The 16,481-nt window shown below is 44.3% G+C and overlaps 1 protein-coding gene across 2 annotated transcripts; it reads left to right on the top strand.

Annotated features, from left to right (window-relative positions):
* Positions 1 to 1,092: 1,092 nt before the first annotated feature.
* fhl1a (four and a half LIM domains 1a) lies at positions 1,093 to 16,393 on the top strand. 2 transcript variants are annotated; one of them, XM_041256026.1, is made up of 6 exons: positions 1,093 to 1,222; positions 13,101 to 13,282; positions 13,649 to 13,823; positions 14,062 to 14,231; positions 14,563 to 14,749; positions 15,243 to 16,393. In XM_041256026.1, exons 2-6 carry the CDS (start codon positions 13,127 to 13,129, stop codon positions 15,395 to 15,397), a joined length of 843 nt encoding a protein of 280 aa, XP_041111960.1. In that variant the 5' UTR covers positions 1,093 to 1,222; positions 13,101 to 13,126; the 3' UTR covers positions 15,398 to 16,393. The 2 variants fall into 2 exon arrangements, with proteins under 2 accessions (XP_041111960.1, XP_041111959.1); XM_041256025.1 differs by lacking the exon at positions 1,093 to 1,222 and adding an exon at positions 9,300 to 9,438.
* The last annotated feature ends 88 nt before the right edge of the window (positions 16,394 to 16,481 follow it).

Genomic DNA, 16,481 nt, shown 5'->3' with positions numbered 1-16,481 from the left:
GTTTCCTCTACAGTCAACGATAAAGCAAGCTCTTTCATGGGAGTGAGATGGCACAGGGGGCTAATTCACTAGCATGCTGTGCTGTTCCTCCTTGGGGGACTGGGTTTGAATCTAGCTGATTCCTTCCTTTATATCCAAAGAATGTGTTAATTGACCTTATAGTCAGTGTGGAACATGGCTTTCCTGTGGTGCAATGGAATAATCCCCTGGCCTTTTCTCCCTGAAGAGGGTAGGTCAAGTCCAGCTCCTGGAGGCAAGTTCCTGAGGTAGGTAATGGTTGTGTTTCCACAGATGGAGGAGGAGAGGACCTGCCCCGTGGAGGAGGGCGTGCTCCCCCCAGGCAGGAGAGTGGAAGGAGACAAACTACTTTAAAAGAGATTCTTTCTGTGCGCGCAAGCAATAATAGACTAACTCAAGTACTGACTCAACACACGCCGCTCACCCAACTACTGTGAAGCAGAGCCACGCCTCTTTACTGCTATAATGTTATATACTGTCACGTACACGCGTTTGCTCAAAATAAATGTGCTGCAGATATGCGAGTTCTGCAGCTGTAAATTACTGGGGGGATTAGTTATGATTTTACCCGAATCACGTTTAAATAAATGTTTTTGGAAAAATTAAAACCAAGGAGTGAGGAGTATGTTTGTATTGTATTAAATTAATCCATGTTCATTTAAGAGAAACTATACACCTGATATCTCCTATACTGTGGGTTTGGTTGTCGGCGCTGAAGTTTTATCTCCTTGTTTGAACCCTTGAAGGTAAACGCAACATCTGTGACCCACAAATAAAATGCCAACTTTCTTATTTTTGCAATTTACTGTTGCATCTGATCACCCAAATGTTCAGTTTCCTTAAGAATAAATCGTTTGAAGAGCTGCTCGGTTCCTTGTGATATTGCAGTACCGGTGAAGCGAACACATTCGAGCAAGATGTGTTGAAGAAGTTTGCTTTGCACTTGAACTCAATCGAGATATCGCTTATGTGACTGGCCAATAGCAGCGAGCGCTTGTAAATTCGTGTGTTGAGATCATCGTTCATGTGCATTTAGTGGGGTTTGGTTCAAATCCCAAATCCCGTCTCCGGTGGCAACCCCTTGAGATTTTTTTTCCTTTAAATGATTAAACCAGCAAGCAGTCAGGCAGACCGGCTTCCTCTTTTCAGATCCCAGCGGAGGCAGAGCGAGAGGGTAGCAGGATTGCACAAGAGAACGGTGTCGGTGAGTGAGCGGCTCACAATGAAATAGCATTAATGAAGTGATTTCCTCCGGTGTATATATTTTATTTATGTTTATGCAATTTGCATTTTATATATGAATCGTTATTATTTGTTTTAAGTAAAGTCTTTTTTTGCAGCATACCCTGATAGACCAGCCAAGGGTGATGGTATCCCAACAGATTCTATTGTAAAAAAGTATTCTGTCAAGATAACATTTGCACGGTCGGCAATAAGACGATACGCAAATCATATATATAATATATATATATATATATATATATATTATATATATATATATATATATATATATATATATATATATATGATATATTTTGGGGGGGTTATAACTTTTACATTAGAGTTGTAAGAACACATTAGAAACAACACTTAGATTTCGGTGCTCTGAAGAGTGAATTTGTTCCGCGGCTACATTTCAGTGTGCTTATTGGTTCTTGTCTGTTCAATGAAAGCTGTAGTAAAACGTGTCGATTCTCGCTGTTGGAGACACGCTGGCATCCTGGTAGAGACTGGTACCATAACTGTAATTAGCTCTTTGCAATAGCTGTCAGTAATGATATAGTAAGGGCTTGTTAGCGTGTTTATGGATGTGTAAATAATCTTGCCAGGTTTGCAGCACTGATATGTGTGTGTGTCGGGAGCATCTTCTGGATTGATTGAAATCGCAATCAAGTGCATTGGGTTTTCATGGCGGAGCACACCACAGTCCGAAACCTGTTATAGAGACGTGTTTCCACTCATGTGCATATTCTCTTTATGCTAGCTCCTCGTATTGTTTCTTGTAAATTGTCATGCTCAGAGATGAGACCGTGGTGAATGATGGTGCTCATTTTAACTGGACGAGCATTTTAAACACGAATGCAGTCCATCAGGTCGCTTTGCAAAGTGTATAGTTTCACCTTGGTCTGCTCGTTGTAATTAACGTGCAGTAGTTTGTTTTGTCCACTAGGGGCACTGTACATGCGGGTTGACTGCTGTTGACTTTTTTTGTTGGTTATTGCCTCTTTTTAAAATGAAGTGCCTGCGATTGGAGCATGCTGTAGACTTTGAACTTTCCACACGGGAAGATGATGTTGGATGCCCTGCTGACTCTCTGCTTCACCATGGCAACCGTTCTGCATCACATAGAGTAAACAACGGCCAGGGCTGACACATGAGGTGTGACATCACCTCCCTGTTTGCAAAGCTCTGGAGCAAGCACAGGCCTGCAGAATAATTCAGATTTTCTTTTCACTTGACCTAAACACACTGAGTGTGTGTGTGCGTGTGTGTGCGTGTGTGTGTGTGTGTTGGTAATGGAATCTGTGAGTACAGGTCAATCTGCTCAGTCCTCCCACCCAAACCCACAGGACCGTTTTATTGCTTCCGTGTCCTATTGTGAGGCTAGCCAAGAACATGATGTCATTCCTGCCGAACAAACCTAGCAACAGTACCTGAACAAACAGTGTGCAATCCAAAAGTGTAACATAAATCCCTCTGTACTGCAACAACGCTGCTGTAAAAACACTGCACACATAACTCTATCTATCTATCTATCTATCTATCTATCTATCTATCTATCTATCTTTCTTCACAGTGGTGACAGCAAGTGGCTCTTCATGCAGTTACTCATATAGTGGGTGACAAATTGCTGTTACCGGAGTTCAGAATTTCTACGCAGATGCGCGTACTGTAGACTTCTTATTCCAGCTAATCACTAGACCACACTGGCTTTCTCGTTTATATTGGACAGCTGATCTGAACTGAAGGAAAGCTATGTGTAAGCAAGTTTAATAACATCTCAGTGCTAAACCATTAACATTGCAGATTGTAGAGGCAAGGTTGGCATGAGAGGTGCGGGCAGTAGCCTAGACCAGGCTTCCCGAAGGGAATGCCACTGCTCTGTCTGTGGCTTCCTGCAGATGGGGTCCATTGTGGGAATGTGTCCAGGTTTCATCCAGTCTAATGACTGGTTTGACAGTCCTCTTCTCATTGTAGCAGTTCTGTTAGGAAGGCAGGCTGGCTCTGTGGCTCAGTGGATATACTGTAGCAATGGAACGCTCTTCTAAAAGCTTACTGCAGGATCTTTGCAGTTTTACCATGCTTCTAGAATAGTTTACCCTGTAGATTAATATGCTTTACCATTCCTCGCTGTCCCTTACAATGCTTCCCTATGTTTTCACATGTTTTCACTATGCTTTATTACACTTTGCTGTGCTTTTAGTATGAGGATGCTTTTATAACGTTAGACTAGGAGCTTGATTGACATAAAAAAAACAAATATGACTTAAGAATTCTTGTAAAGGAGTGACGTATGGTAGCTGTTTAATACAGATGAAGACACTGGCCAAAACAATCTCTCACTTGAACTATCATGGGAAAGTGTCTGCTCAGATTTCTCACATTTCTATGACAGCTTTGCACTCGGTTGAGGTGTGATTTCGGAGTGGTTGGTAGGCATGACATCGCAATGAAATCTCTAGTCTCAAGTTTGAAAACAAACCTCCCCATGAATCACGCGCATACACACACACACACACACACACACACACACACACACACACACACACACACACACACACACACACACACGGGAAATGGTTCTGCTGGTTTTGGCCTAATGTTTTCTGAACTTTGTTCTCTGAAACAATGCACACAGTTTGCCAAGATTGAGGTGCAGGGGTGAGGCAGCAAGATTACGACAGGATCGTTTAGCAAATTAAAATATCCGCCCTGATCTCTCGGGGAGGGGGGCACTGGGGCTAAAACTGAGCATCTTATTTTTGTATTTGTACTGTGGGTTGACTGTAATAAAACGAATCACACAGTAATTCATTAGGAGTGCGATTGTGAACAGGGTGCGCACTGAAGCAAGGAGACGAGGTGTCGTTAAACCACGATAAGCTGAACAACAATGCCACAGTCACGTGCTGTTAAACAAATCACTCTGCTTCCATTACTCATATCCCAACTCCCTGAAAATATCAGAGAGCACGTAGTCCTCTGTTTAACCCTCAGCAGCCTACATGGGATAAGTGCTGAGAGCAGTGAGACCCCAGAGATTCCTGAGCAGTGATCTGGATTGTGGACAGCGGCTGAGTGAAAGGTGATTCCCAGTGCCTCGGTCCCTTACTGAACATTGTGCCAAGCTGGCTGCTTGGCAGATAGAAGTGAGACTCAAGACGGTAATGGGAAGAAACCTCAGTCCTCTGATCGGTCCTGGCACATAACAAAGGGCTGTTTCTTTCGAACCGCAACCTGGGAAAGCTGACACGTGCGTTTTAATGCTCCTGTTTGAAACGCATGTAATAGTGTGGCAACTTTATTCAGGGTTTGTCCAAGTCAGCCATACTGTATATAAAGGGCAGCTCTGGCAATTTCCTCAAAGACATTTCTGTGGGTTGCTTTATTGCTGCATGGACTTCCTCATATAAACATATGTGTATGACCCTGCTAAAGGCTACATTAATAACCCGTTGTCATTTTTAAAAGCCAGTATCTTTCCTTATCATACAGCAGTCACAATGAGGGATACAATCACTATTCTGTAAGTTGACAAAGCCCCGGGTGGCTTGGTACTGATAGCAGCTGTCCCGCCCGCACTAGTGTCCCAGACTGCAGGCAGCGATAAGGCCAGCTATCCCCCAGACACCCCTCTGGCACAGTGCTGTGTGTCAGGGTTGCCATGGTGACCGCGGCCTGTTGTGTTCTGTTGAGACAGTGAGTCAGTCAATGTTTTTATAGCCCTCTTACACAGATAGTAAAGAAGTCAAAGAGAACAACAGTCACCCAGCAACTGTGAAGTGAGGCAGCAGCTGGGGGGGAACTGGGGGTGCTGAGAGACAAGATAAATGTTTGCTTTTGACTGTCCACTGGCTCTGAGGGGGCAAGCTTCTAAAGGAGGAGAGGAAACACTACAGAATAGAAATAGAAACTGTTCATGGTGTTGGTTTAACCAGCTGCTGGAGTCGTTGCAGCCTGTTCCCTATCCACAGCATTCTTCAGGGGAGCAGTAATGCTTCCTTTGCCTGTTATGGATCTGTGAATGGGTTTAGTTTAGACGCTGTCTGTTGTTTTTTCAAGAGGCAGCTGTTTGTTGGTTAAGAGCCTGGGAGCAGCAGGCCTGTTCTTGTGGTTCTTGACAAATCTTTACAATCACTGCCTTTACCGTGATGTCATCCCTCATGCACACTCTTCAAATGAATTGGTCTCCTTTGGTGTTTGAATACAATGCGGGCCTCTTTCCATGTCAGGGAATGGGGCTTCAGCATTCCACACCAACACTGGAACGCAGGGCAGGGAACCTTTCTCTGAACTTGTGCATTTCTTTTTTCAATCCCAGTCATTGGAGTTGGGTTTGTGGATGACTTTAGAGGTGTAACCCTACATATACATAACTCCAAGTTCAAGCCAGCCCCATTTGCCTTTGCCTTTATAAAACTTCCATTACAAAAACATCAACAGAGGAGACAGCAAGGTACAGCAGAAGAGGACTCTCTAAAAACACTCACATCTTGTAATGTCATTTGTACTAAACTGGGGTTATTTGTCAGACAATATACCACTTCCTAGAACCAAACCATTACTTTTAAGAAGAGAAAAATACAAATGACTTTTTGGGGAGGGAGACTGTAATGCGAAGGCTATTATAGCATGCAGCAGTGAGCTGCTCTATAGTGTTATACTGAGGTGTCTACGTATTTCAATAAAATAATCTATAACAAATGAAATGCTGAACTAAACTGAAAACTTGCAGGATTAAAGAATAATAATAAATAAATGAGGAAATGTGCCAGACCCTGAAAAAACAAGAGACCTGCAGAATGTGTGTTAAACGTCAGACTGAAATGTTCTCCAAGCTGCAGATTCTGTGCGTTTCAGTCTCCAAGCTGCAGTTCTCAGAGAGAGTTCACTGTTTCATCAAGTAAAGAGGATCAGGTCAGTTTGTGTTTCCATTTCACATTTGGGCTTCTCATTGTTTGATTTGTGCCCCTGTGTTGTTGTCGATGAAGCTCTGGCAGGATGGCAGGCGAGGAAGGGGTGAGGCAACCCGAAACTCTGGAAGCAAATTGTTTTAGCGGAACATTGGAGAGCCACTTGGCTCAATCATGCTGCACAGCAATGCACTTGATGGCTGTATCATAACTGTTTGTATTCAGGTGTCACTGTCCATCTATACACAGTCTTTATTCACAAAATGTAATCTGAACAGCAGCAATTGCACATTCCACAAGCGGGGAGGGGGCTTTTCAGCTGTGCAGCTCGTCTGTTGATCCCATTTGCAGTGCTTCTGTCTCTCTGGTGGGTTGGTGGGTGGGTTGGCTTGCAGGGTTCTGGCTATTTCTGTAGCCACTGGTTGGGGCTTAGACTGCTGTGTGCAGCAGCAGCAAAGCGAGTCTCATTCCTCTCTTCTTGCTCAGGGGCAGCGCAGCGTGGAGACAGGCAGCTATCTCAGCGACGGGCTGTCACACAACAGACTGCAGAGCACTCCGACAGGCTGCAGGAGAAACCTGTTAGGAACGGTAACACGTCAAATACCTTACAGGGTGCTGAGAGGTATTTTGCATCTTATCGTTCCTACCCAGTGCTCAAATGCCCCAGCCGTTCACAACACACCATTCCCCTTCTTAAATCACTGCGCTGGCTTCCTGTTAAATTCAGGACTGATTTTAAAATTCTGCTCACTACTTCTAATGCCCTACCTGGCCTTGATCCTCAGTATTTGCAGGACCTGAGATGCTCTGCTTGAAGAGCGCTATATAAAAGCAAACTCTATTGTATTGTAACAATCTGAGCAGCATAATTAGCAAGAACACTAATGAATAAATCAATTGCTCCTTGTTGGTAGCTAAAGTTGTTTCTTTCTAGCCAAATTCCTCTGACTAATTCTCAAATTCTGTTCCTCCAAGGTCATTTTTATTCATACAATTAAAGCAGAACGCTCCACATAGAGAGAGAGAGAGAGAGAGAGAGAGAGAGAGAGAGAGAGAGAGAGAGAGAGAGAGAGAGAGAGAGAGAGAGAGAGAGAGAGAGAGAGAGAGAGAGAGAGAGAGAGAGAGAGAGAGAGAGAGAGAGAGAGAGAGAGAGAGAGAGAGAGAGAGAGAGAGAGAGAGAGAGAGAGAGGTGTTTTGGTTTCAGAGCGCTCCAAAACAGAACTGGCATCCATTGGGATGTAATTTTAGTTAACTGGAAGACAATGCAACATTGTCCTGTGGTCTAGACCAGACCTTTCCATCCAGACCCATTAAGCATTGCACAGGGCAGCAAAGGACAGGACAGCAGCCAAGGTATGCACATGGAGTGGCAGAAACAGTGAAAAAACAGCTGCAAAACACAGATCTCCCTTCTGAACAATATATCAGATCCCTACTAAACACTGGCCTTCCCAGGAACGGGTCATACCACGCTGCAGTTCCCGACACTGCAGAACTACTAAAAGAAACTTTGTAAATGTCAATGATAAACGTTGAGATCAGTGGTTCTCAGTTCTGGCCCGCGAGATCCATTCCAGTCCTGAACTAGTTCATTGTGCTGCTTGGAGTAAAAACCTGGTCTGGACTAAGATTTTATTTGAAGTTCTGGAAAGGCATTGCGAAGAATTAGTGAACAGAATGCTTGTCTGTTCTATGAAGCTGTCCGTGGTAGGGTGTGCATGAATACTAAAAGAAACTAGTGAACGATTATTTGAGTAAAGTATTTTGGAGAGAGAGGAGGGTGATGATCATAATGCTGCTGGCTCCCTCGTCGTCCAGAGCATGGATTGAAAGTGGAAAGAATTAGTCAGCAGCCTAGCTGCTATCAGTGAGAACAGAGCAGTGCCATGAGGATGGGGGGAGGGAGAGGAAGAGGGATAGGGATAGGGATTGGGAGAGGGAGATGGAGAGGGAGAGGGAGATAGAGAGGGATTGTGTCCTGGCTAATTGGGTCCAGTAGACTCAATTCTTTATTGATAACTAGACCTCAAGGGAGGAAGCAGCATTCATTACCAAAACACATTGCTGTAAATCAGTGGTCTGGTTAATGCAATCTGGCACAAACAGAGCCTTCTAATAGCATTTCCAACGAGAGGGTAATTTAAATTGACCACAAACTCGCTCCCCATTTGTTTAGATTAGTTTACTTATTACTGCAAATGAGCTTCGCAGAAATCCACTCAAGACCCTTTTTACACTTGAATTTGAGTCACTACAGTTTGCTCTCATATTAAATTCGTAGGATTCATGTGCCTCTCAATACAAGTTGAATTTTCTGGCTCCAATGTGCCGGACTGAATTTACTCTTTTTGTGTCTTTATTAAATCCATTGTCTGCAGCATTCCTTTGAGTGAAAGTTTTTATATGGTGTAGGTCAAGTTTAAGGGGAAACGTCAAATTGATAAATGCTGTGTTTAAAATACTTTATCTCATGTTGGATTTTTGGCTGTATAAACTTGGCTAGACTCACAATAACATAGTTTCCTGTACGAGTCATTCCATCCCACTCAGACACACCGACTCACTGACACACACACACACACACACACACACACACACACACACACACACACTCAAGAATCCATTGATTACCAGCAAGGCAGCAGTACAAATGAAATGAAAAGGGTGCTGTCCTTTAATAAAGCCTGTTCTTCAATACAGTAACACGCTGATGCCCCATGATGGATATCATACGTGTACATGCACTCACAGGGATGCACACGCTAACAGGCAGCACACGCACATTATAATCACCTCCTCACTGGAGCCTGTTAGCAACAGCTACCCTTGTACAGCAATCTCTCTGAGGGTGTAGATCTTGCACTCTTTGGATGACAGACCTGACACAGAAAGAGTGAATGAGAAATACACTCTCAGCTTGCTTCGAGGTAGCCAGGAACACTTCTAAACACACATACACCTTTCACACTATCTTTTCTGTCTGTAGTAATGCCAGAGGTATTTGCCCAGCCCCCCCCCCCCTCCCTCTCTTGCCCTTTCTATCCTGGCTCCTATTCTTTTGCTGGATATCCTAAAATGGTCTGAATGGCTTCTAGGTGGATTTGGAGGTTTCATCTTGGGAGGGGATGGGAGGGTGTATTTATACCCCTCCCCTGGAAGGGTCAGCCACCACACTGCCCAGAGCCTAATCAGCTGACGGCTGGACAGTCGCTCACTCTCTCTGTCTCTCTCTATCTCTCTCTGTCACACAGCTCTGCGTCAGCAATGGCTAATCAGAGGCACTCAGGTAAGCAAGTGGCGGTTAATATTTGTTACTGCTTGTGGTTTACATGAAGCCGCGTGACTCGGGGCTGGCTTGTGGTTTACATGAAGCCGCGTGACTTGGGACTGGCTTGTGGTTTACATGAAGCCATGTGAAGTCGCTGGATTGTTTTGTAAATTCTTTTTTTTCTTTGTAAATTGTAGCAGTGATCAGGGTTGAGGCAGAAACGTGCTCGCTAAGCTTGATACCAAGTTGTATGCACTATACTGTATTGAATTTGCTGGATCTAAGATCCCTAGTACTGAGTTCTCTTGTATTAAAACATAGCTGGCTCTCAGATCCCCAGTATTGTTCTCTATATTATATTGAATTTGCTGGCTCTGAGATCCCCAGTGCTGAGTTCTCTTGTATTGAATGTGCTGGCTCTCAGATCCCCAGTGCTGAGTTCTCTTGTATTGAATGTGCTGGCTCTCAGATCCCCAGTGCTGAGTTCTCTTGTATTGAATGTGCTGGCTCTCAGATCCCCAGTGCTGAGTTCTCTTGTATTGAATGTGCTGGCTCTCAGATCCCCAGTGCTGAGTTCTCTTGTATTGAATGTGCTGGCTCTCAGATCCCCAGTGCTGAGTTCTCTTGTATTGAATGTGCTGGCTCTCAGATCCCCAGTGCTGAGTTCTCTTGTATTGAATGTGCTGGCTCTCAGATCCCCAGTGCTGAGTTCTCTTGTATTGAATGTGCTGGCTCTCAGATCCCCAGTGCTGAGTTCTCTTGTATTGAATGTGCTGGCTCTCAGATCCCCAGTGCTGAGTTCTCTTGTATTGAATGTGCTTGCTCTCAGATCCCCAGTGCTGAGTTCTCTTGTATTGAATGTGCTGGCTCTCAGATCCCCAGTGCTGAGTTCTCTTGTATTGAATGTGCTGGCTCTCAGATCCCCAGTGCTGAGTTCTCTTGTATTGAATGTGCTGGCTCTCAGATCCCCGGTGCTGAGTTCTCTTGTATTGAATGTGCTGGCTCTCAGATCCCCGGTGCTGAGTTCTCTTGTATTGAATGTGCTGGCTCTCAGATCCCCGGTGCTGAGTTCTCTTGTATTGAATGTGCTGGCTCTCAGATCCCCGGTGCTGAGTTCTCTTGTATTGAATGTGCTGGCTCTCAGATCCCCGGTGCTGAGTTCTCTTGTATTGAATGTGCTGGCTCTCAGATCCCCGGTGCTGAGTTCTCTTGTATTGAATGTGCTGGCTCTCAGATCCCCAGTGCTGAGTTCTCTTGTATTGAATGTGCTGGCTCTCAGATCCCCGGTGCTGAGTTCTCTTGTATTGAATGTGCTGGCTCTCAGATCCCCGGTGCTGAGTTCTCTTGTATTGAATGTGCTGGGTCTCAGATCCCCAGTGCTGAATTCTCTATGCTATACTCAACTGAATTTCTTGGCTCTGTGTTGTCAATTTTCTGTATCTTTCTCTGGCATGCTAGATCCCCTCTAAAGCCTACGTGGCATTTGATGCTCTTCAGTGTTGACATGGTGGCAGGTGGGCACTTCACAGCAGAATCCTGGCACTGTCTGCACCCCCAGCACTAGGGTTTAGGATGACTAATACTGGACTTGCAAGTGATCCCTACTGCACAGCTGTAGTCATTATCCATCCGAGAATTCATATTTTGACACTGAAATCATTCCCTGGATTCAGGGCTGGAGGAGAACAGGTCGTCCAAAAGCTTTTCCAGTAGAATGGGAAGAACCTGATCTGATGGGGGCTAACAAACTGCACACAACCTGGGTGCGGGTCAAGCTTCTGTGCAGAGCTGTAACTCTAAATAACGAGCCATGCAAAGACCAGTGCCATTCCGCTTCATTCACAGTCAAGTTTTCAACTCGACGGCGCTCCAGGCGTCACTGTGATCCGAGTTTGCTCGTTCTTTCTCTGACTTGGTACCTTGAACACAGGGCAGTAGAGGGTTGAAGCTTCGACACATGAAACTGAAGCCAGGGATGATTAATGCTGCTGTACGTGTCGCTGCTCAATGAGAAAGGCTACAGTGTGTGAGGCTGGCTGGCTGGAACTTGGAATGCTCGTGGGTGAGGTTCTTTATTGGTTGAAAGGGACTGTGATTTATGATGATGATAATGATATGTTGGCATTATGAAAAGGTTGATCTATGTTTTCTATAAATACGATGAAGTCCCCCCTCCCCACATGGAAACATGTCATTAGAACCCTGTTCTGTATGGCTTAATGCTGATACCCTCTAATTTATTGACATCTGGTTGTAATTACGTGGGCAGTTATAGCATCTGTTCATAATTATGTGTGCGGTTATAAGCTATGCACAAAGTTTTGCTGTGCTATGACCTAATGTCGTTCGGCTGCATTTAATTGGCATGAGGTAGACAGAAGAAAGAAGTCAGTTTGGAGCAGTGAAGCCATCTGCTGTCTCAAATTCAGCTTGATATTTTTCTGGCTTCAATAGCGTCTTTTTAAAAGGCACCTCTTTTAATATCTTTTGAAATGCTGCACATCCAGCTTGTGTATGCTGAACAGACACGAGCCGAAGCGCTGGTCTGCTTGACTTCGTTTTCAAGGAACCAGATGGGATTTGCTGAGGAACTACAGGCTGGGAACATGTTATCAGAATTGTTGTTCCATCTGCGATTTTATATGCCAACATCAGGTTAATTAAAGGTTCAATGCAAAACAGGATTTTATAATTTCATAGGACTACAATAAAGAGAAAGGGGTTAGTGAGTACCCCCCCCTCCCCCGTCACATTCAAATCTGTTTGGGGAGCTGGACAGTATAAAGTTGACATTCACTAGACAGTGTTACAGGCCTTGCCCTGCACACTACCAGGGAGCTTTCAGAAAGAGAATTGTGCCATCGGTGACTTTGATAGATTTCTTTAGAAATGTCATTGCAAGTCACAGACAGATTATTTAGTACCAAGGCTCCACTGATGACAAATGGGGACATGATTTATGAACATAAGCATGTAAAGTGTGGGTGTGCTGGTCTTTTAATCAGCCTGGCTGGTAGTATAAACTGCATAACTATTAAGAAATCTGGGGAGATTCCCTGGAAAAAGATTCCCCAGCCCTGGGCTATTCAGAGCAGCCATTGAAGGACTGTGTGAGTCTCGTACTAGTGGAAAAGTTCCTCTCCCTCTTTTGATTGTTGCAAAGCTTTCTGTTTAAGATCAGTACAGGCGTCTGTTGGGTGTGGTTTGCACTGGACCGATTTAAAACAGAGCAGCTTTACTCTGCAAGGCAGCGTCCAGCTGAGTTGAACTCTGGCGCCTCTCACTGGTGAAATGCTGGTACTGCAACTGCAGGATAAGGGGGAAACCTGAGGATGCACTACAATCATAAGATCCATTTATAAAACCTATATAAACTTGGTATTTAAGGTTGGACGGTTATTAACACACACTAACTGGGAAGCCCTGTTTTGCATGTTATGTTTAACTTCCTCCGTAAAGATTTGACCAAGTTCGAGGAAATCTATAAAGACATTCTGAAACCTACTGTAAGAATGTGACCCCTGTATAGCAGGTCTATATCTATGAAGCTGTGAATGGTCGAAAATGTATGAATACTAGTAACCAGCTATTTGACACACGCATTCTAGAGCGAGAGAAAGGGCGGTGATCACAATGCTACTGTAGTGACTGTGTACTGCATTTCTATTGTTTTAACGCAGGTCCACGCAGCTACGCCATCAACACCATGACGGACCGCTTCGACTGCCATTACTGCCGCGACTCTCTGTACGGCAAGAAGTACATCAAGAAGGACGAGAAGCACAGCTGCCTGCGCTGCTTCGACAAGTTCTGCGCCAACACCTGCGCAGAGTGCCGGCGCCCCATCGGATCAGACGCCAAGGTGAGGGGCAGGAGCCCAACAAACTGGCTCCTGTTAGGGTCCGGACATGCGTTTAAAAACAATGTAGTAGCTATTATAAATCAAGGATATGTTCTTAAGCAACGATCAGGAGCCTTTTTGTAAAAACCACTAAAAGTAGTTCCTTTTTCAATAATTAAATGGATGTTAATTAAAAGTGTAAAGCTTCAGATGCATTGTGTGTTAAGAGTATGATAAAATAGGACCCAGTTTTACACAATTTCTCCCTGGTTTGCATCTATGTATGGAATCAACTGATCCCCCAAACACCATCTCAATTGTGTACATGGTAGGGCTCATTAACGCTGTGTTACGGCTGTCTCAATCAGTGCCCTGCTGTCTCTGCAGGAGCTGCACCATAAGAACCGGTACTGGCACGAGGACTGTTTCCGCTGCGCTAAGTGCTACAAGCCCCTGGGCAGCGAGCCCTTCTCCGCCAAGGATGACAAGATCCTGTGCAGCAAGTGCATCTCCAGGGAGGACTCGACCCGCTGCCATGGCTGCTACAAACCCATTCTGCCAGGTACCATGCATGCAAGAGCATCCAGGTGTCATGTACTGAAGTGCTGGCTCCTGCTGTTGTGCATCTATGCATTACCAGTGCTGGCCCCTCTAGGTGTGCATGTGTTTAGGTGTGCGTGTGTTGCTGGTTTCTCAATATGTTGTTTCTTGTGTGTGTGTATGCAACTAGTGAAAGGACGAGTGTTGTACCTGATTTGTCAGAAAACGTTAACTGATATAAAAACACATGGTCTGTGCAGGAACTCAGAGCGTGGCGTACAAGGGCAACACCTGGCATGAGGAGTGCTTCACCTGCTTCCAGTGCAAGCTGCCCATCGGGTCGCAGAGCTTCCTGACCAAGGGAGAGGACATTTACTGTACCTCCTGCCACGAGAAGAAGTTTGCCAAGATCTGCTTCCACTGCAAGAAGGTAACAGTCTCCCCTCTCTCCTCTCCCAGCTGACAAACCTGGCTAGCTGGTAATCTGTGTCTGGGGCACCTTCATTTCAAACTGGACCGGGTAGGTACAGGGGTGTTCTTATCAATGGCTTGCAGTGTATTGCATGGGTCAGTGGCCTGAGAGAGAAAAACAAGTTACACAGCAACAATTTGTAGTACAGGTACAGTGCCGCTGAACTAGAACCTACCGTAGCAATTGAATGTGGTTTAAATGTAGTTCTGAGAGGGAGGGGGGCAGGTCAGGAGAGCAAGCAGCCCTGTTGTCTGAGCCTGCATGTGCTCATGTTTGTCATTGCTCACAGGCCATTACTTCTGGTGGGGTCAGTTACCAGGACCAGCCCTGGCACTCTGAGTGCTTCGTCTGCAACACCTGCAAGAAACCCCTGGCTGGGCAGCGCTTCACTGCCCACGAGGACAACCTGTACTGCGTGGACTGCTACAAGACCACCGTGGCTAAGAAGTGCTCCGGCTGCGAAAACCCCATCACCGGTGAATCACTCTTCACTTGGTCCAGACCTGACCTAGGAGTCCAAACACCAGACCCCTTAAATCCCATTATAAATAGCCCAGACCTTTTGCAGCTTTGAACCAAAATCCAACTGATGGCCATACCTCTGAGAGGCTACGTGATCTCAAGCCACTTCACAGCACTGCAGTAGTTAAGGAATGACACTCAGTTAGCAATATAAGATAGATAATTGACCATGACCAATTACACAGCCAAATGATTCATTATCTTGCAGGAAAGCAGTCTGTTACAATTTTGAGCCAAATTATTTGTATTGTGTTTTTAGGATGCTTAATACAAAACCCATTGCAGTTCCAAGACTAGAAGCTTAGCGGTCATTATCCCCAGCGATAGATGCTAGCTTAGAAACCGGAAATCAGAATGCAAATGAAGACAATCAACAGGGTTTAAAAGAGAACACATTAGGCAAGCTAACATTTTTATAATATATAATGTTCTTTCTTCATTTTCAAGGATTTGGGAAAGGTACCAATGTGGTGAATTACGAAGGACAATCGTGGCATGAGTACTGCTTCACCTGCAAGAAGTGCTCCCTCTCGCTGGCCAACAAGCGCTTTGTCATCCACAGTGAAGCCATCTACTGCCCGGACTGCGCCAAGAAGCTGTAAACAGCACCATCAAGCAACAGGGGTACAGGCTTGTACACACTGAGGGGGAGAAGAAACGATTTGAATTCTTTTAGATTGGAAACAAGTTCAGTATAGTGGGCCTGTATTGTAATTCAAGTTGCACTAGCACGCCCCTGGCATAATTATAGTTAGACAGGCACCAGCATTACTAGAATTGAGTCAGCTGCAGATGTAATGCAAACCAAAAGCATCAGCAATCAATGGCAGTGTTAGCGATGGTCCACGATGCAGGTTTTAAATAATTTTATTTTTTACTGCTTCCTCCCCAAGAAATCATCATTTATCTATTAAAGTAATTCATCTTTTCAGACTTTGTAAGCATGCATGGTAACCAGTTACTTTGTGGCTCTTTGCTAAGGGTCTGAGTTGCATTGATGAGTAATAGCCTTTTTCTGGAATGCTTGTGCTCCTAGACAGTAGTGTGGATTTTCTCAAAAGCAGCATTAATATAATAAAGCTTTAAACATTTTTAAGGGTGATTATGAGTTGGCTAAATAATAGTAAGCAAATACTTTATGTAAGCACATGTATTAATTAACATGTAGGGATACAAATATATATCATTTTTTGTTCTTCTGCATCTCAAGATAATGTGTGTTGCTGTGTATTTTATCTTTTAAAATGGCCAAGTGTTCATGTATAGCTTTGCCAGCTACTAAAAAAAAAAAAAAAAGCAGTTTCCAGGCCGCTTCGCAGAAGTTAGTGGAACATAATTGTTATGCAGATAATCAAAGTATCAGATGCATTGCTGGAGCACCAACACTTTGAGCTTTTACAAAATATTAAGTATATGGAAACACCTAATGCAGCAAACAGTAATCTTATAACAGGGCAGCTGAGCATGGTAACACATTGTGTCAGTACTCTAAACATACATATTGATGAATTGCTGTAATCATGAATATTGGAAATGAGTAACATTACATTTTCCAATGAAATGGCAATTAAATGCAAGAATAAAGTAGGTGAAAATGATGCACATGCATCTGTGTATTTATTTACAATCTAGACAGCAGCTGATCAAACATTCCACACCAATATGTTCTTCCTTTTTTAATTTTGC

The sequence above is a fragment of the Polyodon spathula genome, chromosome 7 (genome assembly GCF_017654505.1).
Source record: "Polyodon spathula isolate WHYD16114869_AA chromosome 7, ASM1765450v1, whole genome shotgun sequence".
NCBI lineage: Eukaryota > Metazoa > Chordata > Actinopteri > Acipenseriformes > Polyodontidae > Polyodon > Polyodon spathula.
This window is presented reverse-complemented; position numbering and strand designations above follow the sequence as displayed.

Excerpts from the sequence above, each read along its gene's own strand:
- fhl1a (XM_041256025.1), top strand. The coding sequence starts at position 9,417 with ATGGCTAATCAGAGGCACTCAG. Across the intron at positions 13,283-13,648 it reads CCATCGGATCAGACGCCAAG|GAGCTGCACCATAAGAACCG; the intron begins GTGAGGGGCAGG and ends CTGTCTCTGCAG. Across the intron at positions 14,750-15,242 it reads CTGCGAAAACCCCATCACCG|GATTTGGGAAAGGTACCAAT; the intron begins GTGAATCACTCT and ends TTCATTTTCAAG.